Below are 24,570 nucleotides of genomic sequence, written 5' to 3'. Positions count from 1 at the left end.
ATCAAGTGCCTTGTATTTTGAATATTTAGTGATTGAAATTTTGATTCAACATCCAGCAATGGTTCTTTAGGAGACTGAATCTCCTAACAAAAAAAATGCTCCAATTTAAACCATCATTTTCTCATGGTTGATAATTGTTGGAAGAGTATATGGGTGGGTGTCATGAATTGAATCCAGTTGACTTTAAACGTCTTTTTGCTTGCATTCTGTAGTAATACAGTTGTATTTGAATTTTGATCAAGGCAATCCAAATATGTTTAATTGTTAAGGTTCAAAGGGGCTGGGCTATGATTAATTGGTTTGGCGAATCTGAGAATGCAAGGTTCTAGTTTGAGAATTATCATGTCGTTATTCAGTCCAATTTCAACCCTTGATAGCTAGGACAGACCTTGTTAATGGCCCTTTAATAAAATAATATATGCATCGGTAGAGTTGGTTCACTGTAATTGTGGTTTGGAATTCGGAATGGAATTCCAGTTGTTTGATTGGGTAGAATTGGAATCCAGCCCATTCTCATTTCTGCTGGAATGGTCATGTAACCGTTATTGGTCACGTATCAATTTTTTTTGTCTATGTATCGTGTCTTTTGACTTGTTCTCAGGAGAGGATGGTGGAACTTCATGGTGGCGAACTGCCTGGGGGAGAATTATGCCTAGTTGCCCGAGCTATGCTGAGCTGCCCAAGCTCTGCTAAGCTCCTTGGTGGTGAGTTACTTTGGTGGATTCATCAATTGACCGGCTCCTAGGTGGCCTGTAATTTAGAGGATGTTGGAGTTCTCTGCCCGTAGCAACTCATAGTCCATTTTTATTGACTTTGCTTATGTCGGAGAGGCGACTGGGTCTTAAGCAGTAATGTGGCCCGTAGGCTTTGAGAGCGATTTGTAGTTTATTCTTCTTTGACTTTGCCCGTGTCGAAGAGGAGACTGGGTCTTTAAGTAGTAATGTAGCCCGTAGGCTTTAAGAGTGACTCGTAGTCCACTCTTTTTTGACTTTGCCCGTGCTGAAGTGGCGACTTGGTCTTTAAGGCTTTGCCTGTGAGGTGCCGGACTGACCAGGTGCTGAGCTGCCTATGAGGTACTGAGCTGACCAGGTGCCGAGCTGACCAGGTGTCGAGCTACCAATGAGGTGTTCGGCTGACCGGGTGCCGAGCTACCTGTGAGGTGCCGAGCTGACCAAGTGGGTGCCTAGAGTTATGATTGCGTTGCATCGGCTTCGTAATGCTGGTCACCCACTCCTACAAGAAGCTACTAGGAGCTCGACCTTCGGGGGCAGCAATACTAACTTTAGGTCGTCAGCTCACATGGGAGCCTTGGAAGGCTCGACCAGTAAGGGCGCCTATGTAGTCTGTTGGCCGCCAACTCCCGCAAAAGCTATAAAGAGCTCATCTTTGTAGGGGGGACCTTGCGAAGAGAACTGATGAGGCTTTATCCGAATTGAAAGTAAAGTTATTTAGTCTGTTAGCTCCATACATAGTCTTTGAGTTCATAAAAAATGTAAACTATAGAGCGAGAGCTTCGATTTTTAAAATGTGAGGACTTAGCTTTCCGGGAGAAGATGACTTAGCTTTTGTAAGATAAGAACTTAGTTTTTGTAGGATGTGAACTTAGTTTTTCGTAGCATGTTCCCACAGATGATGCCAATTGATGTAACCGTTTCTGGTCATATACCAATTTTTTGTGATGTATCAATTTTTTTTGGCTAATTACCTTGTCATTTGACCTGCTCCCAGGAGAGGATGGTGGAGCTCCCTGGTGGTGAATTGCCTAGGGGAGAGCTATGCCGAGCTCCCTGGTGGTGAGCTACCTTGGTGGACTCGTCATTTGACCTGCTCCTAGGTGGCCTGTAACTCAGAAGATGGTGGAGCTCCCTGGTGTAGCGCAACTCAACTGCCCTTTGCATGATGTGGTCTTCTCTCCTTTGTAGGCGGCGGGAGCTGAGGGACCTGCGAGAACTCCATCTTTTTCTCCTCTTTGTAGGCGACGGGAGCTGAGGGACTTGCGGTAACTCCATCTTTTCCTCCTCTTTGTAGGCGGCAAGAGCTGAGGGACCTGTGAAAACTGAAACAAGGGACCCATGGGTATTTACCCGACAGAGACTCTTCAACGCTTGAGTTAGCACTCTGATTGTAGAGAGCTTGAAGATGATATTAAAGAAATGAGAGAGCTTGGGAGCAGGGATTCCCTCCATTTTTCTTCTCCCCCTTGGATTTGGGGGTCGGAATCCTTATATAGCGGTGCTCAATCACATCAGGCGTAACCGCCACTTCCCTAGCCATTACTGCAAGGACTGAGGTGGCAGGTGTAGGCTGCTGCTGTAGGGTACGGACTCGTCAGGCATGCCATGCTTTTCAGAGATGATAGGCACGACGCCGCTTGGCAAGAGATGTGGGCGCTGCCACCAGATTTGTCCGGTACGGTTGTCAGGTAGGAGATCTTCTTGTGATATGCCGAACTGCTCTTCTATACCGAGCTACCCTACAAGTGGCAAGCTGCCTATGGTGAGCTATGTCGAGCTCCCTGAACTATGCCGAGCTGCTTGTGGCGAGCTATGCCGAGCTGCCTGTGGCGAGCTATGCCGAGCTGCTCGAGCTGCTTAGTTGTCAAGGGGCTGCACTTGATTTGCATGAGGTGCCATGTGTCACAATTTCACTAGAGGGCCAAATCCGCCCTCATCAAATGGTATTCCCCTATTTGAGGGAATGGCCCAATGGTCGGGCCGGGCTCGGACTCGAGCCTTGGAAAAATCTGTTAATACAGATTGAAAGCCCAATCCGAGCCGAGCCTGGCCCGACCCGACCCATGAACAGGTATAAAAGCCAGATTTTGGAAACAAGGAAGCAAAACATATCCTTCCCCTCTCAAAGGGAAAGCCCTCTCTTCAATAATGACCTCCTCCATTTGTACTATTTTTTGTCGAATCTATCACTAACATTCGCCGCAAGCTTCTCCCAACCAGTAACCCACTGGAAGCTAATTGCCATTAACCTTGCATTCTACCTCTCATGAGCTCCCCCAGACGAACCTTGTAATCATGTTATACCACTATCAGAATTTTTAGTTTTTCATTAACATCTCAGTCATGTCCAAGGTATACCTTCAAACGATGGAAGCTCGAAGGACGGACAAAGAACACGAAAAAATGAATGAAGGAAAAAGAAGAGAGAAAATACATATACCTGAAACTCGAATGACCTTCAACTCACAGTCCTCTTATGGAGTTTTAAGTTGTATAGTCTTTGATCTTAGTCCCAATTCTCAAATGTTTCTTCCCTCATCCATCATCATCCCATCTTTAATCAACGACTGGGAGTCTGCCAGTCTGGGATAACTTTTTGCCATTTGATTTAATTAATCGAAGTATTTATCTCATTGAGCTTGAATGCTTGAACGAGACGTGGCGCGAGAGTAGTCTGGAAAGTCGCTAGAAGACAACATGGGAGGATCGTGCCACACACACACAAGGCATACCGCATACCATTTCTCTGGACAACAAAAGCCCTAGATAAATATCGATAAAAATAAAAGTAAAATAAATATAAATAATCCCTGAAGTTTTTCGATTTCTATTTATTGATTTCATTCCAAATTTCCAATTTCCAACTTCTACACAACGCAGATTCTCACTCTACGGATGAACGGTAGCCACATCCATGGCGTCTCTTCTAGCCAACGGTGTTTCACACTTCTCCCCTCAGTCTCCTCCTGAAACAACGAAAGCCCTGAAAGGATTTTCTCCTAAATTCGATGCTTTGAAAACCTTAAAGCCCAGGAGAAGCACTGGTTCCAAGTTCTTGAAGGTCAGGGCGGATGTCGGTTACGAATCTAAAACCATCGCCCCCGATCAAAATCCATCACCGGGTAAGCCCTCCCGTCCCGTTTCCGATGATCCAATACAGAAATTCCTTAAAAGGGATTACAAATGGGGTTTCGTTTCCAATATCGAATCGTCTGCCATCCCAAAAGGTCTCTCTGAAGAGACAATTCGGTTGATTTCTGCGAGGAAAAATGAACCGGAGTGGATGCTTGAATATAGGTTGAGTGCATTCGAGAAGTTCCTTAAAATGGATGAGCCCAAGTGGTCGGACAATCGATACCCTCCTATCGATTTCCAGGACATCTGTTACTACTCGGAGCCGAAGAAGAAGCCATCGCTGAACAGCCTCGAGGAGGCTGATCCGGAGCTTCTCAGGTATTTCGATAAATTGGGTATCCCACTGAATGAACGGAATCGACTGGCTAACGTCGCCGTTGATGCAGTCCTCGACAGTGTCTCCATTGCCACGACCCACCGGGAGACGTTAGCGGCCGCTGGTGTGATCTTCTGTTCTATATCGGAGGCAATTAGGGAGTACCCGGATTTGGTTAGAAAGTATTTAGGCAAAGTTGTCCCTTCTGATGACAACTACTACGCTGCCTTGAATTCTGCGGTATTTAGCGATGGGTCATTCTGTTATATCCCCAAGAACACCAGGTGCCCCATGCCGGTCTCGACCTACTTCCGGATAAACGCATTGGAGACTGGGCAGTTTGAGAGGACGCTTATAGTTGCCGATGAGGGGAGCTTCGTAGAGTATTTGGAGGGCTGTACTGCGCCTTCTTATGATAGAAATCAACTTCATGCTGCTGTTGTCGAGCTATACTGCATGAACGATGCAGAGATAAAGTACTCCACAGTCCAAAACTGGTATGCAGGTGACGAGGAAGGGATTGGTGGGATTTATAATTTTGTTACGAAACGGGGCCTCTGTGCTGGAGCTCGCTCGAAGATATCATGGACCCAGGTGGAGACGGGGTCTGCCATTACTTGGAAGTACCCAAGTGTTATTTTGGAGGGAGATGATACAGTGGGGGAGTTCTACTCCGTAGCGTTGACAAATAATTACCAGCAAGCAGACACCGGGACCAAGATGATACACAAGGGGAAGAACACAAGAAGTAGGATCGTCTCAAAGGGTATATCAGCAGGTAATTCACAGAATTGTTATAGGGGGCTTGTTCAGGTGATGTCGAAGGCAGAGAATGCTCGAAACTCTTCACAGTGCGATTCCATGCTTATTGGAGATAATGCCGCCGCTAACACTTATCCTTACATCCAGGTATTTCCCTTTGATTGTGTGGCACATTTTGTTTTCTTCCTTTTGCCTCATATATGCTAATTGATTACTCTTGGTCTTAGTTTTTGTCACTAACAATTTCTCTACTTGTGTTGCATTTTTTATTGGATAATTAAGACTAGGTCATAATTGAAGCTGCTTATACCTGAAAAGATGCAAACATAGATTAGTAATAACAAATTTCCTTGTAAAAGGGAAGCAAATGGGGGAAGGCTGGATAAATACAAGAGAGTTTGTTGGGAAGGGTGCTCATGTGGTAGGATGAGATTTTTAATAGAGTTGGTGATGCCTGGTGTTTGAATTAACCACTTAATTGGGTATATCAAAGTTGCAATAAATTGTAGTGGGATAATATAATATGTAGTTTATTATGAGAAAGTTGCTGCAAGGAGTTTGGTTAATTTTATTACCATATGAGAAGAGTGGTTGAGATGATATTCATGCTTAGGTTTAGATCTCCGGGGCTGGATGGGTTTACAATGGATTGCTAGGACATCTTGAAAGATGGCTTGCAGGAAGTGTTTCATGATTTTTTTGGGAGAGATATTATAAACCCAAGTTTGAATTCAACTTTCATTGCTCTGGTGCCCAAGAAGGGTAATGCAGCCCATCCTCGTGATTTCAGGCCAATCAACTTGGTTACTAGCTTGTACAAAATAATTGCCAAGGTTCTATCTCTAATGATTAGAATAGTCCTCCCATCAATCATTTCACCCAAAAAAGGAGCCTCAATAGGAAAATCACTGATCAAATATTAATTGTTAATGTAAGTGTGGAGGAAATGAAGAGAGTAGGTAAGAAAGGATTAGTTTGCAAGCTGAACTTGGAAAATGTTTATGATATGGTGGATTGGTCTTTCTTGTTGGAAGTTTTTAGAAATTTTGGGTTTGAGGAAAGGTGGTGCAAGTGGATAATGGGTTGTATTATATCCTGTCATTACTCTTTGTTGGTGAACGGAACAGTGGTGGATTTTTTTTTTCTAGTTGTAAGAGGAATTAGGCAAAGAGATTCTATCTCTTCCTTTTTCTTTACTCTAATAGTTGAGGTCTTGGGGAAACTACTTTTTAAGGAGGATTCACAAGGATTAGTAAGGGATTGGAAAATAGGCTAGCATGAGGTACAATCACTCATTTGCAATTTGTTGATGATACAATATTGTTTTGTGAAGGTGGGGAATATAAAGTCAAGGTGGATTAGGAATCTCAAGCTGGCTTTACAACTTTCTGAACAAATCTCAAATCTCAAAGTGAATTTTGAGAAAAGTTGTATTGTGGGTATTAATGTGAAAGAGAGTGGGTTGTGAGCTATGTCAATTGCCATTGAAGTATTTGGGCTTGCTGCTGATGGAAAATCTAAGAAAGAGCAATTTTTGGGACTCTATTGTTGAAAGATTTGAAAAACCTTGCTTCTTGGAAGAAGAGCTATTTTTCTTTGGGAGGAAGGATCACTTGCTTGTTTACTACATGTTAATGTTCAAGGTGCCAGTGAGTGCTGGGAGAAAATTGGAAAAGCTGATGAGGGATTTTTTATGGGAACCAAGGAAGGAGAAAGGAGATCATAGAGTTAGCTGGAAGTGGCTTGTAGGAGTAAGGAATTTGGTGGTCTAGGGATGGGTAACTTATTGCAAAGGAATATGGCTCTATTTGGGTAAATGGTTGTGGAGGTTACTTGTGGATAAAGATAAACTTTGGGCAAAGTGGTGGTAAGCATTAAAGGGCTTGCGACTAATGGTTGGGATGCTGGTTTACATATTAGGGCTACTTGTGCCTCTCCTTGGAAGGCTATCCATGCTTTTCGGCCAGTGTTCATGCCTTTTTGACCTTTGCTTTGGAATTGAGTTAAAATTCTGGAAACATGTTTGGGTGTGAAACCTTTCTTTGAAAGATAGATTTCCGTCTTTGTTTTCCCTCTCGAGGTATAAAGATGGGCCTATTTCTACTTTCTTGGTTCCCTCAATTTCAAGAAATGTTTTTCACTGGGATTTGGGTTTGAGAAGGGGTGTAAGGGATTCATAGCTAAATGATGTTTTGGATTTGCTCCAAGTTCTTATAGAGTTTTTTTTTTTAATCCCTTTAGCCCTAATAGTCGTGTCTGGACCCTGTCCTCCGCTGGTGTTTTCTCTTGTGCTTCCTTCTTTAAGGCTCTAACTTAACCTTAATAGCTTGGGCTGTCCGGCCTGTCCCTTTCTTGTTAAGGAGGGTTTTGTTTGGATGCCTTCCTGTAAGGAGTAAATTATTGTGATCTAATCCAAACAAAGAGACCTAAGTGGTGCTTATCCCCACATTGGTGTGTTCTCTGTAAGGCTAATGGAGAAACTTGCTTTCACTTATTAATCTCCTGCCACAATGTTAAATTTGTTTGGAATGGTTTTTCTCTTTGTTTGGGTGTAGGTGGACTACCCCACCTAATGTGTAGAGCATGTTTACCTATTCTCTTTTTAGGTGGCCTAAGAAAAGAGGAAGAGTGTTGTGGAGATGTGTAAGGGCTGCAGTGAGCTGAACCATTTGGAAAGTTTGGAATACCAGAATTTTCTTAGATAAGGATTAAGGAAAGAAGCAAAGAGGGAATTATTGAGACCATCCTGATTAGAGTGGTTCACTGGGTGAAGACTTTGTAGCTTTTTGCTGATATCTCTTTTAGTTGATATTATGAATAAATGTGGCTAGTTCTGATGTTCACCAGGTTGAGGTAAGACCTTTTTGGACCCCACCAGATATTGATTATATCAAGCTAAATGTTGATGGGAGCAGTGCTGGTAATCAAGGTCTTACTGGTATTGGTGGTGTATTTAGGAATAAGGATGGCAGGGTTATTAGGCTATTCTCAGGTCCAATTGGTGTGGGAGATTCATTAAGAGCTGAGGTTCTGGCTGTTATAGAAGGTGTGCAAGAGGCAAAAGATATGAATGTGAGCAAACTGATTGTAGAAGGTGATTCCAAGCTGGTATGGATTGGCTGAAAAAGGGAGGAAGTAGCTTCCGGATATTCAATAGTGAGAGGAAGAAATTCTAGTGGTTGACACAAAATATGGAGGTGAAATTCAATTGGGTTAAAAGATCTGCTAAGCTTTTGCTGATGTACTAGAAAAGCAAGGGGTGGGAAGAAATCAAATGTTTTGGGCACAGTTGTAATCTGTAATGTACTTTTATTTTTGGTTAGGAAAGGTAAGAAATACCTATCCTCTATTCTGTAATTTCCTTCTAAATTAATGAAATACTGTTATTGATACTCTTTCCAACTGGTATACTTCTGTTGTTGGTAGGAAATTAATTAAATTTGACTAGGGTATTTGCAAAGGGAAGCTTGGAATGGTCATTGGAGTTAGAATATTAAAAGTTTTGTTCTTCATATGTCCCCATGGTTAGAATGTGGTTGAAGAAATTTGTTAAACTTTCGACTGAGCCATGCCTCTGTTTTGATAGGTTGGCTAAGGTTGAATTTGTTGAGAACTAGGGGATCCTCAGAATTATTTAATTTGACTACTGGTCAACCTCTACGTTATTACATTGGAGTTCTGACCATGCCTTGCAGAGCTGAGTTTTATGAAGAATGCTTCTTTTGAAGGTAAATGGGCTTATTAAAGATAATTATGGAATAATAAAAAAAGTTCACTTTGGAGGTGATGATGCGCAATCTGGCCACTCCTAGCTGGAAGTGACGAGGCTTCTAACTGGCGACGGGCAAGAGATACCCGCAAGAAGGACGAAGGGATCTGGGGTTGAATACCCGACGGGGACTCTCCGATTCTTAAGTTAGAACTTGGTAGCGGGCTGAGAGAGAATAAGTTTGCAAGAATATGAGAAAGCTAGAGAGTGGTGAATATGCGATACCTTGGTCCCTGGGGAGTTGATGAAAAGGAATGGTAGGATCCATCTGATGGACGCCATAGCGGAATGGGTGGGTGAATTTCAAAAATTTTCCTACCTTCTCTCAACCGGGAATCGTATTCCCTAAATTTAGAATACAATATTCAAGGATCCTACTTGAACCATAATCGAACCAGATCTGAACCAAAAGGGAAGGGAGGAATTATACCTGATCCGGAGAAGCAGTATCTCCCAAAGTTGGTGTTTACGCCCAAAGAGGACACCAAGATCCGCTCCTGCTGAAGATGACACAGCTGTATGTGGAACGGAACCAACAGAGTGCGTTTTACACACTAGATCCTTCGCAAGAATCCTCGGGAAACTCTGAGCATCAAATCTTTTTCAGTCTTCTGCAAAACTGATGTCAAGAACTGATTTCTTGATTACTTTCTTCTTCAAAGATCGAATCTTGTCAGAAAGAATGGCAGCGGCTGGAGGAGAACTCCTGGGACGAAGATGGCTGAATAACTTCTCTTCTTTTTGGAGTCTATATGAGATCCAATCTCAATTCGCAGGATGCTTTCTTGCTTGCACAAAACCCTAGGTTCGAAATCTGATATTAATCTCTCTTAGGGTTTCTCCTCTTTTCTTCTTGATTAAGAAACCTCCTAATTAGGAGTTATCCCAATCCAAATCAGTATTTGGATAGGAGATGATCTTAATCTTATCTGCAGATTAAGTTAGCTTACTCCTGATCTTATTAGGAGGTTACCAGATTCAAATCTGATTTGAATTTGGTCTATCCTAGATACGCCTCATAGATGGGTGATCATATCAGCCCAGCTCGAAATGGGCTTTTGGCCCATTTAAGTGTTCAATGCTTAACTAGTTTCCAATCTGCTGCCTAGTTGGGCTTCTTTGTATGGCGTGGGACACACCAGCCACATGGGTTCGGCCCAACCTTTATTACAAGGCCCAACCAAATTCACTGAAAAGCTTAGTGAACCCCTGAGCCCATCACATGGACCCTATGGGCTCAACACTTACATTAACTGGTCCTTAGGCCAAGCCATCTTATAAAAACCTAGGGACTGTGGGTAGGTGCAAGATTAGCCCATCAGGTACTATCCTAAATGGTCTTACTCTTAACCTCTCAGCCCTTAATGATCAAGCACTGCCCGACAAGAGAGGACCTCTCCCTCGACTGCAAGGAACAGTGCCACACTCTCCACTCACATGGATCCCGGGAATTAAAACCATTTGCAAACATTTTGAAACCGTACAAATATATATATATGTATATTAATTTTGCAAAACAAAATTCCAACGATTGAAATCAACTGCCGGCAGTTTGGTTTCCATCAAAGAGAGTGCATTCCCGATCATTACCTTTGTCCGACAAAGGGGCTGATCCTGTCACTATGATCACCCATTCAGATGAATTCTCAGACTGTCCCAAAATACCCAGGTTTTGATCTCTGCTAAGGATCTCACTGATTGGCATATCAAAGACAGCCTGATCCGACACCTAGTGAAGTGTCATAATCGAGTCTAGGGGTCAGGTGTAACTTTCCAGTTTTGCCCATTTGTCTCCAAGGTCCAGGGAAATACTGGAAATCTGGTCCGGTTCAAGGGTTCGAGTAATCTCATACTGCATGTGCCTTGGGTCTTACCCTGGTGGCCGAGACAGGCCATCCCAACACTTGGTGGCACACCAGTATCAGCCTTGGTAGGATAAATCTCCCCAGAGTTATCCAATGGCTATGAACATTTAAAACTAACACGAGTCTCTATAAGTGTCCGGTTTTAGGGTCTTACACAGAATTATACCAAACAACATGAATCAAACATGCATTTTATTTATTTACCAAACAACATGAATCAAACATGCACTTTATTTATTTACACTAGATATCAAAAGTACATCAAATCGGATTGAAGCTAAGGGTATACAAAACTGTCTAACAGTTGAAGTGTCTATATACCGATGCTCTGACGAGTTCGGCCGAGTCGGCCACGTATCCCTGCTGTGGCGGGATATGCTTGTCAGGCAGCGTCTCGAGGTGGCTGACCGTTATTGTCAAGACTGAAGGTAGGCGGGCTACAGTTATCGTTGCTTGGTATGGTCCCGCCAATCAAGAGACAACCCGCAGGTCGCGACGCCAGTTGTCGAGTGACGTGGGTACAACCTTCTGAATCGGTAGACGCTGCGCCGCTTGTCGAGAGATGTGGGTGCAGTTTTCTGAATCTGTAGGTGTTGTGTTGCCAGACAAAGGACATGGGAGCAGTGCGGCGGGTACGGTCTTGTCAGATAGGAAGCTTCTTGTTGGGCGCCGCGTTACCCTGCAGCGAGCTACCCCGTAGCGAGCTACTCTGTAGAGGGTTACTCCGTAGCGAGCTACCGGTGACGTGCCGAAGTGATTCTGCTTGAGGCGAGTTGTCTTTGAGACGGCCCACTTGCTTGGGCCTGGAGTGAACTAGTTTGGGCCTGGAGCTTAGCTCGGAGTGCAGCTCGGGACGTCGGCGCACTCGAGCTCGCTTTGTGGCGAGCTGATACTTGGTGAGTTGTTACTAGTCATTAAGGAAATGTCCACGTGTCACCTAGTTAGTGGGTCGGGTCAAATGACCCTGCATCAATTGCTCCCCACTCCTTGAGCGAGGGGTTTTGCCCTGGCGTGGGGAGTTGATGAAGTGACGGGCGGATTTGACCCGTAGTTCAAAACTGTCTTGTCGGACCGCGTGAGGTGTATGCGCAGACGACACGTGATTATAGATCCTGCGGGCGCCAAAAAGCGCGCTAAATTGTTTTTGGTCTTGGAGAACGTGCTGCCGGTTTTGCTGTGGGCCGTTGGATCATTTTAATCGGGGCCGTTGCTTTTTGGGCACAATGGCTAGAAATAGGAGGGCCTCCGATCTCATTTTTTTGTACCAACCATCCTTGCTTTCGGCTCTGAGGTCGTGCCTTTGCCTTGCTTGCTCGAGTTCCTTCCGTCTGTGTCGCTCTTTTCAGCTCGTCTTCTTTGGTGAGTCCCTCCTGCCTTACTCAATTATGTTTGGGTATTCGTATGATGGTGTCCGTTCTCATGTTGGCAGTCAGGGCAAAGGCCCCTCGAGCTCGGGAACTTCCCGAGGGGCTGTCTCCGGAGGCTCGGGAAGCTTCTGGTAACCTGGCTTCCACTTCTCGAAATGGGGAGCCGGACAGTTTCGATCCTTCTATGTCTATGGAGAGACTTCAGGCCTTGGTCTTTCAATACGACCTCCCTAGGGAGCTTATCTAAAGCCTTCCAACCGATAATTATCCTTGGGAGCACGGTCACGACGAAATTGTGATCTTCGAGGAACAGCTCGTGGCTGGTCTTCGCCTTCCCTTGCACCCTTTGATAGTAGAAGTTCTCACTCACTTCAATGTCACCATAGACCAGTTGCACCCGAATTCTGTTCGGAACTTGGTTGGAACCATTTCTTTGTTCTTCGAGTACTGTCTTCCTCTCTCTCTCTCTCTCGATATTTTTGCCTCTATCTTGTCGATCAAGAACGCTTCCCCCGGAGCCCCTACAAATAGGCACTCCTATTTTTCCCCCCGTCCTGGCTTCAAACTCATCCATGGGTTGCCCAACAGGATCTCGGCCTGGAAGTGGGGGTACTTTGTAGTCAATCCCGAGGGGTGGCCCATCCCGACCCATTGGAGGGTTGCCATCTAGGATCCGGGCACTAGCTTGGATCCAAGGATGCGGGAAACACTACAGTCCTGGGCCGAGATCGGCTTCCTCTGCATGGACTACTTGGCCGAGGACAAGCTCGTGTAAGCTGGTCTGAGCCCCGGTAGGCTACCTTTAGTTTTTTTTTTTTTTTTTTTTTGCGAATTGGGCTAACACCTCTTTGCTTTTGCAACTGCAATGTCAGACGTGGACACCCGCCGCCTTATGTCGAACTCCCAGAGGGGCCATCGTAGGGCGAAGAGGTTTCGCTAGGACGAAGCGTCTTTTTCCAGGGCCACTGAGTTCGAGGCCGCGGACCCGCCTTTCGTTCCACCACCGGAGGTCCCTCCCACGTTTCCCGAGGAGGTAGCCGCGGAAGGCGGTGAAGGAGAGGCCCCTGCACCGACCGGCTCCTCTGCCATGCCGGCGTTCCCCACCGAGGGGCGTGATGAGAGCATCAGCAACCCCGTCCTAGCCACGCGGAGGAGCCGAGACTCGATCTTCCACGAGGAGATAGCGGAATGGTCGAGGATACACCCTAGGCGGCTTCTGGGGCTGGCCTCGACTCACTATATGGTGGTAAGTACCTTCCCTTCTCCCCCCTTCTTTTTTTTTTTTTGCTTACCTCGGCTTTCTATTGGCAGTTGAACTCCGCCCTTCATGCCATGGCCTATCAGACGGCTGTTCACTCCAGGGATGCCACCGCTCAGAGGACGGAAGTGCGGAGGCTCAATCGCGAGCTGGACCGGGCTTGGGGTGAGGTCCTCCAGGTCAAGAAGGGGTGCGAGGCCCAGGGGCAGCTCGTTCAGGACCAGGAAGTGCAGATCTCCAGGCTGATGGAGGAGAACGCCCGTTACAAGGAGGAGAGCTCAAGGACGGTTGAGGACAGGGAGCACCTTCGTTAGGAGGTTCGAAGTCTAGAGGCCACCCTCCATGAACGAGCTTGAACCTTTGACGCTGCCATGGAGGAGGAACGGGTCAAGGCCGTAGATCGCTTCAAAGAGTCCCCGGAGTTTCGCGATCTCCAGGTCGAGTACGACACAAACTTCTACTGCTCGGGGTTCAAGCTCTGCCGGTATCTGGTCCGGAAGAAGTTTTTTGACCTTAGTCTTGACGACATTACCATGAAGGGCCTGGCCCCTGAGACGACGGATGCGGCGGAGGAGGAAGAGCCCGATCCGTTGGAGGAGACCGATGAGGACGTGGAGGTGCTGGATCCTTGATGTTGGGTGTTTCTTGATTCTTCGCTCTTTCTTTTCTGATCTCTGGATGAATGTTCCCAGGTGGTTGAACCCGATTTTCTCCTTTTTTTTTCCTCTCTTTCTGATGTACTTTCCCAGGCCGTTAGGCCTGTTTTTTTATGAAGAACCTCAGTATTTGACGAAATATTGTTTTTTGCTTAGAATGGTTCCTTTCTGATCCAAGTCATACGTATATAGGTTACTCGAGCCGTCGAGCTGCTGAGTTGGCAACAAACAAGGGTAACCAAAGCGGGAGTCATTCTGAATTACGCGAGTTACCCCGAACTATCAGTTCTACCGGTCTTGGTAGTAAGAGTAACCTTAGTAAGATTTTCCTAAGTTTCTTGCCGCGAGCTGTCTGCATTTTTGACTTTAGCGGGCGAGGCAGTGAGGTCTTACACTTTGCTTGAAGCCACTGTTAGTTCGGTTTCGTAGCCCTTAGGCTCGGGGAGCGACTCGGAGTCCACTCCTAAGCTTTGCCCATGCCGTGGAGGCGACTAGGAATTAGTTCGCCCATGCCATAGAGGCGACTCAAACTTAGCTCGCCCATGCCATAGAGGCGATTGGGACTTAGTTCGCCCATGCCATAGAGGCGACTGGGACTTAGTTCGCCCATGCCATAAAGGCGTTTGGGACTTAGCTCGCCCATGCCATAGAAGCGACTGGGACTTAGTTCACCCATGCCATAGAGGCGACTGGGACTTAGCTCGCCCATGCCATAGAGGCGACTTGGAATTAGCTCGCCCATGTCACAGCCTTAGGTTGCTAATGTTCTAGGCTCGGGGTACCTGCTTTCCTTCCAACGTTTTGAGCTCGTACGTACCTTCCCCGAGTATTCGCTTTACCCAGTAGGGACCTTCCCAGTTCGGCCCCAGCTTACCCGCTCCGGGTTCAGGTACCATTACACGGAAGTGCTGCTTCCTGACCCGGTTGTTATAGTACCGAGCCACCTTTTGTTGGTATGCTGCGGTCCGAATATATGCGAGGTCCCGTACCTCTTCTATCAGGTCGAGGTTGGTGCGGAGCTCGTCATCGTTGGCCTCTTTGTCGTATGCTTCTAATCGTAGCATAGGCACCTCGATTTCAGCCGGGATTACTGCTTCTGTGCCGTAGGTAAGGTTGAAGGGGGTTTCGCCTGTGGCGGTCTTGACGGTGGTTCGATAGGCCCATAGTACACTGGGCAGTTCTTCCACCCATAACTCTTTGGCTCGGGCTAGGCGGGCCTTCAGTCCATGGAGTATAGCCCTGTTTGTGACTTTTGCTTGCCCGTTCGGTTGGGGGTGCGCTATTGAGGTAAAGTTTTGCTGTATCCCCATCTTGACGCACCAATCTTGAAACTTGATATCCTCGAACTGCTTGCCATTATCTGAGATGAGCACTCGAGGTAGACCGAAGCGGCATACCACGTTTTTCCAGAAAAAGTTTTGTATCGTTCGAGCTGTGATTGTTGCTAGGGGTTCCGCCTCTACCCATTTTGTGAAGTAATCCACTGCTACCACCAGGAATTTCCTCTGTCCTGTCGCTGGTGGGAATAGTCCAAGAATGTCGATTCCCCACTGTGCGAAGGGCCATGGGCTGGTGAGGTACTTCAGGTCGGCAGCGGGTTGATGATGGATATTGGCGTCCGTCTAGCATTTATCACATTTCTTGACGAGCTTGAGTGCATCCGCTTTCATCGTTGGCCAGTAGTATCCTTGTCGCAATGCTTTCTGAGAGAGGGCCCTGTCCCCCAAGTGTCCGCCACACAGCCCTTCATGAGTGTCGCGGAGAACGAGCTCGGCCTCTGAGGGTCGTAAGCAGCGCAAGTAGGGGAGCGTGTAAGATCTATACAACCACCCGTTTATAATGACGTACTTGGTTGCCTGTCGCTCTACCCTTCTGGCTGCATTACGATCTACAGGGAGGGTCCCGTGCAGCATGTAGCTCGCGAGTGGGTCAATCCAGCTCGGCTCTGCTTGCGTAACAGGAGCTACCTCCTCTGCCTCCCGAGAATGATGGGGCGAGGCAAATTCTCTATAAACACGGTCCTCATGGAGTTGTTGCTTGTGTTGGCTAGTTGGGATAAGGCATCGGCCTCGGCGCTTTTAGATCTTGGAATTTGCTTGATGTAGTACGATTGGAAGTCGTGTAGAACTTCCTTGGCCTTGGCAAGGTAGGCGGCCATCGTGGGATCGCGAGCTTCGTAATCGTCGGTTACCTGGTTAACCACGAGCTGCGAGTCGCTGCAAATGATGAGGTGCTTCGCTTGTACTTCGTTTGCTAGCATGAGTCCGGCTATCAGTGCTTCGTATTCCGCTTCGTTGTTGGATGCCACGAACTCGAAGCGGAGTGCATAATCCAGCTTCGCTCCGCTTGGATCGTATAAGATGACTCCGGCTCCGCTTCCTTGCTGGTTTGACGAACCGTTTACGTGGAGGATCCAAGGCTCCTCGTCCCAGGTTGACTTCGTTCTAATTGGGGCTGGTTCCGCACTGGTGGAGGCTTCTTCTGCGTACTTGATCTCCATCAGTTCGGGCGTGGTGGTGCTGAAAGTACATTCTTCCATGAAGTCGGCTAGGGCTTGGGCCTTGATTGCCGTTCGAGGTTCGTACCGAATGTCATACTCGCTGAGCTCTATAGCCCACTTCGTCAGCCTCCCAGACACTTTGGGCTTGAGTAGTACCTGCCTCAGAGGCTGATTGGTAAGGACGACGATTGTGTGAGCTTGGAAGTACGGTCGAAGTTTCCGAGCTGCTGTGATTAGTGCATATGCCAGTTTCTCGAACTCTGGATACCTAGTTTCAGCACCCTGCAAAACTTTGCTCACGTAGTAGATAGGTCGTTGGACCTGGTCTACATCTTTTATCAGTACCGAGCTGATTACCTTGTCGTTTGCAGAGAGGTAAAACTTTAAAACGTTGCCCTCCTCGGGCCGGGTCAAAACCGGGATGCTAGTCAGGTAACTTTTTAGTTCGTCAAAGGCGGACTGACATTCCTTAGTCCACTCGAAGTCTTTACTTTTCTTAATGGCCTTGAGGAAAGGCAGGCAACGATCTGCCGACTTGGACATGAAGCGGCTCAGGGCAGCCATTCGGCCATTCAACCTCTGAACTTCTTTTATCTTGCGAGGGGGCTTCATGTCCAAGATAGCCTTTATCTTTTCGGGATTAGCTTCGATGCCACGTCGGCTAACTATGTAGCCCAGGAATTTTCTCGAAGTGACACCAAAGACACATTTGTTCGGGTTTAGTTTCATATTATACTTGTGCAAGATTTCGAATACGCACTGCAGGTCACTTATTAAATAGTTCAAAAGTCGGGTCTTGACGACCATGTTCGTCTACATAACATTCAACTTTGTCGCCAATTAGTGGCTCAAAAATTCGATTTACAAGTCTCTGGTAGGTCGCCCCGGCATTTTTTAGCCCGAAGGGCATGACCTTATAGCAGTACAGGCCCAGTTCGGTAATGAAAGCCGTTTTTTCTTCATCGGCGGGGTCCATCTTGATTTGGTTGTAGCCCGCGTATGCGTCCAGGAAACTAAACAACTCATGCCTCGAGGTCACGTCCACTAGACGATCAATCTTGGGGAGTGGAAAATAGTCCTTCGGGCAGGCCCGATTCAGGTCGGTATAGTCGACGCACATGCGCCATTTACTGTTGGCCTTCTTTACCAGGACGGGGTTAGCCACCCAGCTCGGGTAATGGACCTCCCTGATGAAGTCGGCCGCAAGAAGTTTCCCGACCTCCTTGTCGACTATCCTCCAACGTTTTGGGGCGAGGTTGCGTTTCTTTTGTCTAATGGGCCTGACTAGGGGATCAGTATTTAGCTTGTGAGTAATTATTTTCGAGTCTATGCCGGGCATTTCTGCCGCGGACCATGCAAATATGTCTAAATTTTGGAGTAGGAAACTTACCAGCTGAGTTCGGAGGGGTTCTTCTACTATTGCTCCGATCTGGAGGATCCTGGTCGGGTCTTCCTTTGAAGTCGGGATGGAGACGGTTTCCTCGATTGGTGTGGCTTGTTCTTCATGGTATTCCACGGGCTGCTCGAGCTCAACACCTTCTGTCAGCTTGGCTTTCCCCTTTAGGGCCGCTACGTAACATCTTCAGGACTCGAGCTGATCACCTCTGGCTACTCCTATGCCGAAGTCCGTGGGGAACTTCATCGTCAGGTAGTAGGTGGACACCACGGTGCGAAGCGCGTGGGTGATGGGCCTTCCTATAAGGGCGTTGTACGGGGAGGGCGTGGCTACCACTAGGAAGGTGTGCTTGAATCTTGCGATGCAGGGCCACATCCCGATCTCCACAGGCAATGAAATTCGATCGAGGGGCCTAACTTCTTGTCCACTGAAACCCACTAGAGGGGTGCTCGCGGGCAGGAGGTCATCCTCCTGGAGCTGTAACTTGTCAAAGGTGCTTTTGAACAGGATGTCGGCTGAGCTTCCTGAATTCACCAAGACACGTTTGACCTCGAAGTCACTGATCTTCATCCTTATGATTAGTGCGTCATCATGGGGATACTGGACTCCTCGCGCATCGTCCTCGGTGAAAGATATGGGGTCTACAGGCTGCGGGCGCTTCTGCGGGTTTCGCTCTTCATGTTCCAGTTCGCGGATCGAGGTCCTTCCTGCTGCCGAGGTGCAGCCCGCGATGATGGATCCACTTGTGATTGTGTTTATCACCCCGCGGACTGGTCTTTCTTCGGGTGGTTCTTGTTGCGCGGCTCGCCTGTTACTGGGCTCGGGGGCGTCTCTCCTCTGTTCCCCCTGCCGATCTACCTGGTTTATTATTTTTCTGTACAAAATTCTTTAAGTACTCGAGACGGATGAGTTCCTCAATCTAGTCATGGAGACTTTTGCAATTTTCGGTACTATGACCGTGGTCTTTATGGAAATGGCAATATACATTACTCCTGGTGGCGGGGTCCCCCTTCATCCGGGGTGGTCACCTTACAAATGTTGCATCTTTAATTGTCATTAAGATTTCCCCTCGCCTCGCGTTGAGAGGGGTGTAGCTCGTCCTCTCAACTGGAGGAGCTCGGGGGTGCCAACCTCACTTGTCTCCCCTGGCCGGGGACTTGCTCTTCTTCCTCTTACTGTTTCCGTGGTGTGCCTTGTCATCGTCTCTCCTCTTCTCCGCTGGGGCTTCGGCCTTTTGGTTCATTTCCTCTTCAGTCTCGATGAACTGGTCGGCGAGCTTGAGGAAAGCAGTGATGTCCTTAGGCTTGTTCGCTACCACATGCCACTTGAACTTCCGGTGACTGATCCCTCTCTTGGCCGTGACGAGTCTCACTGCGGGGTCCAAGTTCGGGATCGAGAGGCAGGTGTTGTTGAAGCGCTTGATGTAGCTCCGGATGGACTCTCCCTCTTTTTGGGTGATGTTGAGAAGGCTTTCTTGCGACCTCGGACACTTCTTGCTAGTGATGAAGTGAGGTGAACTCTTGCACGAACTGCGCCCAGTTCCGGACCGTCCCGAATGGGAGATTTCTATACCATGTGCGCGCCACTCCTCTGAAGGTCGTGGAGAAGGCGACGCACATGCAGGCTTCGCTAGCTTCGGTGAGGTGCATCTGGTACTGAAAGGATTCCACATGGTCATTTGAATCGAACGACCTATCATACTTGTCCAGGAGAGAGGGGAGATGGCACCGAAAGGAGGGGCGTGGCCTTTGTGACTCCTGGGCCCGCTCCTGTCTTGCCTTCACGCCGCCTCCGCTGCCTCTTGGCTGAGTTCGCGCTAGTGCTGGTTGTTTCGGTGCTGCCAGGTCGGGCCTTGGTCTGGTGAGTCTGACTGGAATTGGCTTTCACGAGCTGAAGGACTTCGCCCAGAGTTTGTTGCCAGGACTTTGAACCGATTGCCCGCCAGCGAGGCTTCCAGCTGCACGTGCTGGGACGGACCGTCCTTGGCGGGGCGAGCGCTCCCTGACCTGCCTTGTTGCTGCGAGGCGGTGGGGGCTGTTGGTCCTCTCCTGCCGTGGGACGAGGCCTGGGAGGTCTCCTCCCTGCGGGGAGGTCGACTACTTCGGTGGCGATCGAACGATTGCTGGTTCAGCGGTGTTACGGGGCACCGCGGTTGGGCTGACTGCTGGTTCTGTTGCAGTGCTGGGAACTGCTGCTGGTAGAAGTGACACAAGACTTGTTGGTAATGCTAAAGTTGTTGGACTTGTTGCATTTGGGCTTGCATGACTCGTACGCACTGCACTAAGTCACCAAGCTGGCTCTGCCCCACCGCGGGGGGAATCACGGCGGGTTCAGCGAAGGTGGTGTTCACCGCAGAAGGGAGTGGGGAGTTCACAGCTTCGGTGACCTGGGGTAGGTCCAGCGTGGGAACTCCGAAGGTGTTGAGGGGTACAATAAACTGTCCAATACGTACAGTGGGAGCTTGGAGGTGCTCCCCAAAGGTGTTTGTTCCGTTGTTAAGCCTAGCGTTGCTAGAAGACGCCATTGATACTAGTGAAAGTTTGGTAGAGAAGCCTTTTGAAACGTTTCCCATAGACGGCACCAATTGATGATGCACAATCCGGCCACTCCTAGCTGGAAGTGACGAGGCTTCTAGCTGTCGACGGGCAAGAGATACCTGCAAGAAGGACGAAGGGATCCAAGGTTGATTACCCGGCGGGGACTCTCCGATGCTTAAGTTAGAACTCGGTAGCGGGCTGAGAGAGAATAAGTTTGCAAGAATATGAGAAAGCTAGAGAGTGGTGAATATGCGATACCTTGGTCCCTGGGGAGTTGAAGTGTCTATATACCGATGCTCTGACGAGTTTGGCTGAGTCGGCCACATATCCCTGCTGTGGCGGGATATGCTTGTCAGGCAGCGTCTCGAGGTGGCTGACCATTATTGTCAGGACTGAAGGCAGGCGGGCTACAGTGACTGTTGCTTGGTACGGCCTCGCCAATCAGGAGACGACCCGCAGGTCGCGATGCCAGCTGTCAAGAGACGTGGGTACGGCCTTCTGAATCGGCAGGCGCTGCGCCGCCTGTCGAGAGACGTGGGCGCAGTTCTCTGAATCTGCAGGTGCTGCGCCGCCAGACAAAGGACGCGGGAGCAGTGCGGCGGGTACGGTCCTGTCAGATAGGAAGCTTCTCGCTGGGCGCCGCGTTACCCTACAGTCAAGTCTTTCTACTCTCAGATTGAAAGGTGGGAAGCTGGATCCTTTCCAGCAGATTTGATTCGGCACTCTCCTGTTTCATCAGAAGTTTCCTCTCTGGTGTGGACAGCTGCCCTTAATTCCTGCTTAACCAAAGAAAATTTGAGTAGCAGGGGAATGAGGTTGAGTGGGGAGATTCTTCCTATATGTAATACAGCAATATTCAGAATACAAACCATCTATTCATCCACTGTAAGATTTCTGAAACCCTCTGGTGAGGAGTGGAAGATATCTTTGGGGTGTTGGTTGTAACCTAGAACCAGTGGAAGACTTTATCAAGTGCTAAACCATCTATTCATCCACTGTAAGATTTCTGAAACCCTCTGGTGAGGAGTGGAAGATATCTTTGGGGTGTTGGTTGTAACCTAGAACCAGTGGAAGACTTTATCAAGTGCTGGACACTCTGGGGTCTCAGCAAAGAAAGCAAGACTGTATTGTTATGCTTGCAGTATTTTTGGACCATCTGGATCGTGAGGAATTCAAGGATTTTTGAAAACAAATACGAGTCTCAAAATGGAATATTAGCTAAATTGAAGACCAGAATTATTTTTAGGTGGGTTTGCATAGGGTGTTTTAAATGTAATCTCATTATACTTTTATTTTGTCAAAAGAAATTTGTAAATCCTGAGATGGGGTGGTGAAAGTTTTTGATTTATGAGTAGTTATACTTAACCTTTTACAAAAATAAATAAATAAATAAAAGAAAAGTTTCTATTGAAGGTGGTTTGTAGTGTATGACATTCTTGACCTGTCTACCTTGTTTTTGTGTTCATTTTGTTTGTGCCTAGGATCTGGATATTTGCATCTTCCCTTCTTTGAGGCATGAGTAATGAATTTACTGAAGAGAGAGAAGAAGAGAGTTTTATGGGATTGTTTGCTCTCTGTACCAATTAATTACTTGTATATGTCTTTGACTACATGGTGGAGATGTTGCAAATTATATTCCTTTTAATGAAATACTTTACCTTTTCTCAAAAAAAAAGGTGTTGCAAATTATAGGCATAGTTGTCGAGGTGACAAGGTGCCCTTGGTGTTATAAAATACTTTTATATTCTTAATTTTTTGAGATTATAATCATAAAATAGACATTATTAAACTAAAATATTCATTTTGTGTATTTATATACTAATTTCTTTTTATTGTTTTCTTATTTGCTAGGGTTTAATCAACACAGACATTGCTAACTGTTGTATTGAACCCTCAAAAACTTCAAAACCTGAACCAATAAGGAAGAACTTAAAATTTTGTCTAATTAACACATTTTCTTCTTCATCTTCTTCTTCTTCCACCTTTTCTTTTCTTTTCTTTTCTTTTCCTATAACAAAAATGAGTTCAGCCCCTATATTTTTCTGAATTTTCTTTTCTTTCTTCTTTTTCTTCTCATTAGTATGTTGATTTTCTATACTTTAATATGAAGTTTATACTTATGAAAATTATGGATAATTATTAAGGAAATATGGTTATGGAACCTAGGGAACTACCCTAGGATATATGTTTTTTCACTTAAAAAAATCCACCACCTAGGCGACGCCTAGGCAACTAGGTGACAAGGTGCCCCCCTGTCGCCTAGCCTCGCCTTAGTGCCTTGAAAACTATGATTATAGGGGTGCCTTTTTTCTTAAACCTTCAACTAGCTTTGGGTAATGGCCTTTTTTTCTTAAACTTATTTTGTTGCTCGTGCTATTATATCAAGGGAGTTCCATTCTGCACCCAGCAACCACATTGGAAAAATATCAGGATCTTGTAATTTTCTGAAGAGTGGACGTTCATTTGACTTGAATTCTATGAGAGAAATACACTAGAAAAAAACCTTTAAAGCTACTTTCTCATAAGTCAAGTGGACTGGGTTTGGCTGACAAGCTCCTGTTAATTATTGCCTTGGCCTTTTGCATTGACAAGCCCATTAGTCAATGTTGACCTGTTGCAAATTGGTTTACACCTTTTTGGCCTCGACTAGAGAGGGAGGTTTGCTTGCAGGCATTGATGCTATAAAGTAGGACAAAAATTACGTCTTCTAATTATGGAGAAATTTATGTTGCACATCCATGGGATGCACCTGTTACCATTTTTTGCCTCAAAAAGAAAACCCGTTCCAACCATGTGGGGATATTTATGTTGCACTTACGATTCTCGTGTTGTGTTGGGGCTCATCTAAGAGATGCACTTGGTAGAAAAATGAAATTGATCATATCATCTTTTTATTGGTCATTTGATTTTAATAGTCAACGTTTTATGTTTCTTTCTTGTTTATCTTTTATTTTACTGCCCAGAAGAGTGTTCTTCCGAAGTGAGTCCATTTGTCTATTGGAAGGAATACTTAGAACACAGGAAATAGGTTTTGGTGGAGACTAGACATCTTATGCATGTCTTCTTTATAGTCCTTATGTCTACGCTTAGGTAACTTAATTTTATGCTTAAGTAATAAGTTTTGTGGGAAATGATCATCTATAGTTTTCCTTACTGATTGAATTTAATATATTGAGCAGGCAAAGAATCCCACTGCTCGCATTGAACATGAGGCTAGCACCTCTAAAATTGGTGAAGATCAACTATTCTACTTTCAACAGAGGGGCATTGATCATGAAAGAGCGATGAGAGCAATGATTTCTGGTTTCTGCAAGGATGTGTTTGACAAGCTCCCTGATGAGTTTGGTGCTGAAGTGAATCAGCTTATGAGCTTGAAGCTTGAGGGATCTGTTGGTTGAGCCACCAGTTATGTATCATTCACAGTTAACACTTATTATACTCAAATCAGATCTCACTTAACCTTTCACAGAAAATTATACTTTATTGTACTAGTTACTGATAAAAAGCTCTCTTGTTGTGGTCATCTGTAAGTATGGGATATGAGTTGTTTCTATATGTAGCATTCTGTTGATTGAGCGGCTAAAATAAGCTGTTTTCTTTTTTAATTGCTGTTCTTATGATTTTTCTGTATTTTTATGATAACAAAAACGCCTCGGATACTCTTTTATAGAAACGGTTCTTTATTCATGTAACTGGACCACGGTATGGACTATGAAAGCTGGTACAATCTCTGGCGCATGTTGGTAGCTGCTTTGTGTGGCCGATGTTGGTCAAAGGGAGGTCATGATGGTATGTGTGGCCGATGCCAGCTGGCTTTTTTTTTTAAAGTCTATGGCTGGTTGTAGCAGAGCCTTCTTGTATTGTGAGTTCAAGTGGGTTTCTTGATTTGGTTTGTTGTGAGGTGTGAGTTGTGACAAAGCCATTCAAATTTCAAACAATGTAAAATGTAGAGTTTACAGGATTCGACTATATAAGATTACTAAGATGTTAATCAAGAGGGAGCACATATTTTCCCAATGAAGATAGACCAATATAATTCCTGTGCCATAACAGAACTCTAGTAGGAAAGCCCATGCTTGTTTAGATGCAGAGCAGAGTAGCAGAAATACACAAATAAAAAAGAAAAAAAAACCCATATAAGAGAGGGGTTTCAAGAAGAGAGGAAGTGGGAGGAAAGATGAGAGTGAATTTTAGGCTATGTTTGGTTTGAAGGAAAAGGTAGGGAAACCTGTACAAACCAAACAGCTTGTAGAGGTTTCCCTACCTTTTCTTTCA

The 24,570-nt window shown here is 46.3% G+C and overlaps 1 protein-coding gene across 1 annotated transcript; it reads left to right on the top strand.

Annotated features, from left to right (window-relative positions):
* The first annotated feature begins 3,487 nt into the window (after positions 1-3,487).
* Positions 3,488-23,985, top strand: ABCI8 (ATP binding cassette protein 1). Its single transcript, XM_010280405.3, has 2 exons — positions 3,488-5,094; positions 23,475-23,985. The coding sequence occupies exons 1-2, from the start codon at positions 3,649-3,651 to the stop codon at positions 23,691-23,693; spliced, it is 1,665 nt and encodes a 554-aa protein (XP_010278707.1). The 5' UTR covers positions 3,488-3,648; the 3' UTR covers positions 23,694-23,985.
* The last annotated feature ends 585 nt before the right edge of the window (positions 23,986-24,570 follow it).

This window comes from Nelumbo nucifera, chromosome 1, assembly GCF_055504915.1.
Source record: "Nelumbo nucifera cultivar China Antique chromosome 1, China Antique-T2T, whole genome shotgun sequence".
Taxonomy (NCBI): Eukaryota; Viridiplantae; Streptophyta; class Magnoliopsida; order Proteales; family Nelumbonaceae; genus Nelumbo; species Nelumbo nucifera.
The sequence above is the reverse complement of the archived record's forward strand: the minus strand, read 5'-3'. Positions and strand labels throughout refer to the sequence as shown.

Coding starts and splice junctions, on each gene's coding strand:
- ABCI8 (XM_010280405.3), top strand. CDS start 3,649: ATGGCGTCTCTTCTAGCCAACGGTGTTTCACACTTCTCCCCTCAGTCT. Junction 5,095..23,474: donor ACACTTATCCTTACATCCAG/GTATTTCCCTTT, acceptor TATATTGAGCAG/GCAAAGAATCCCACTGCTCG.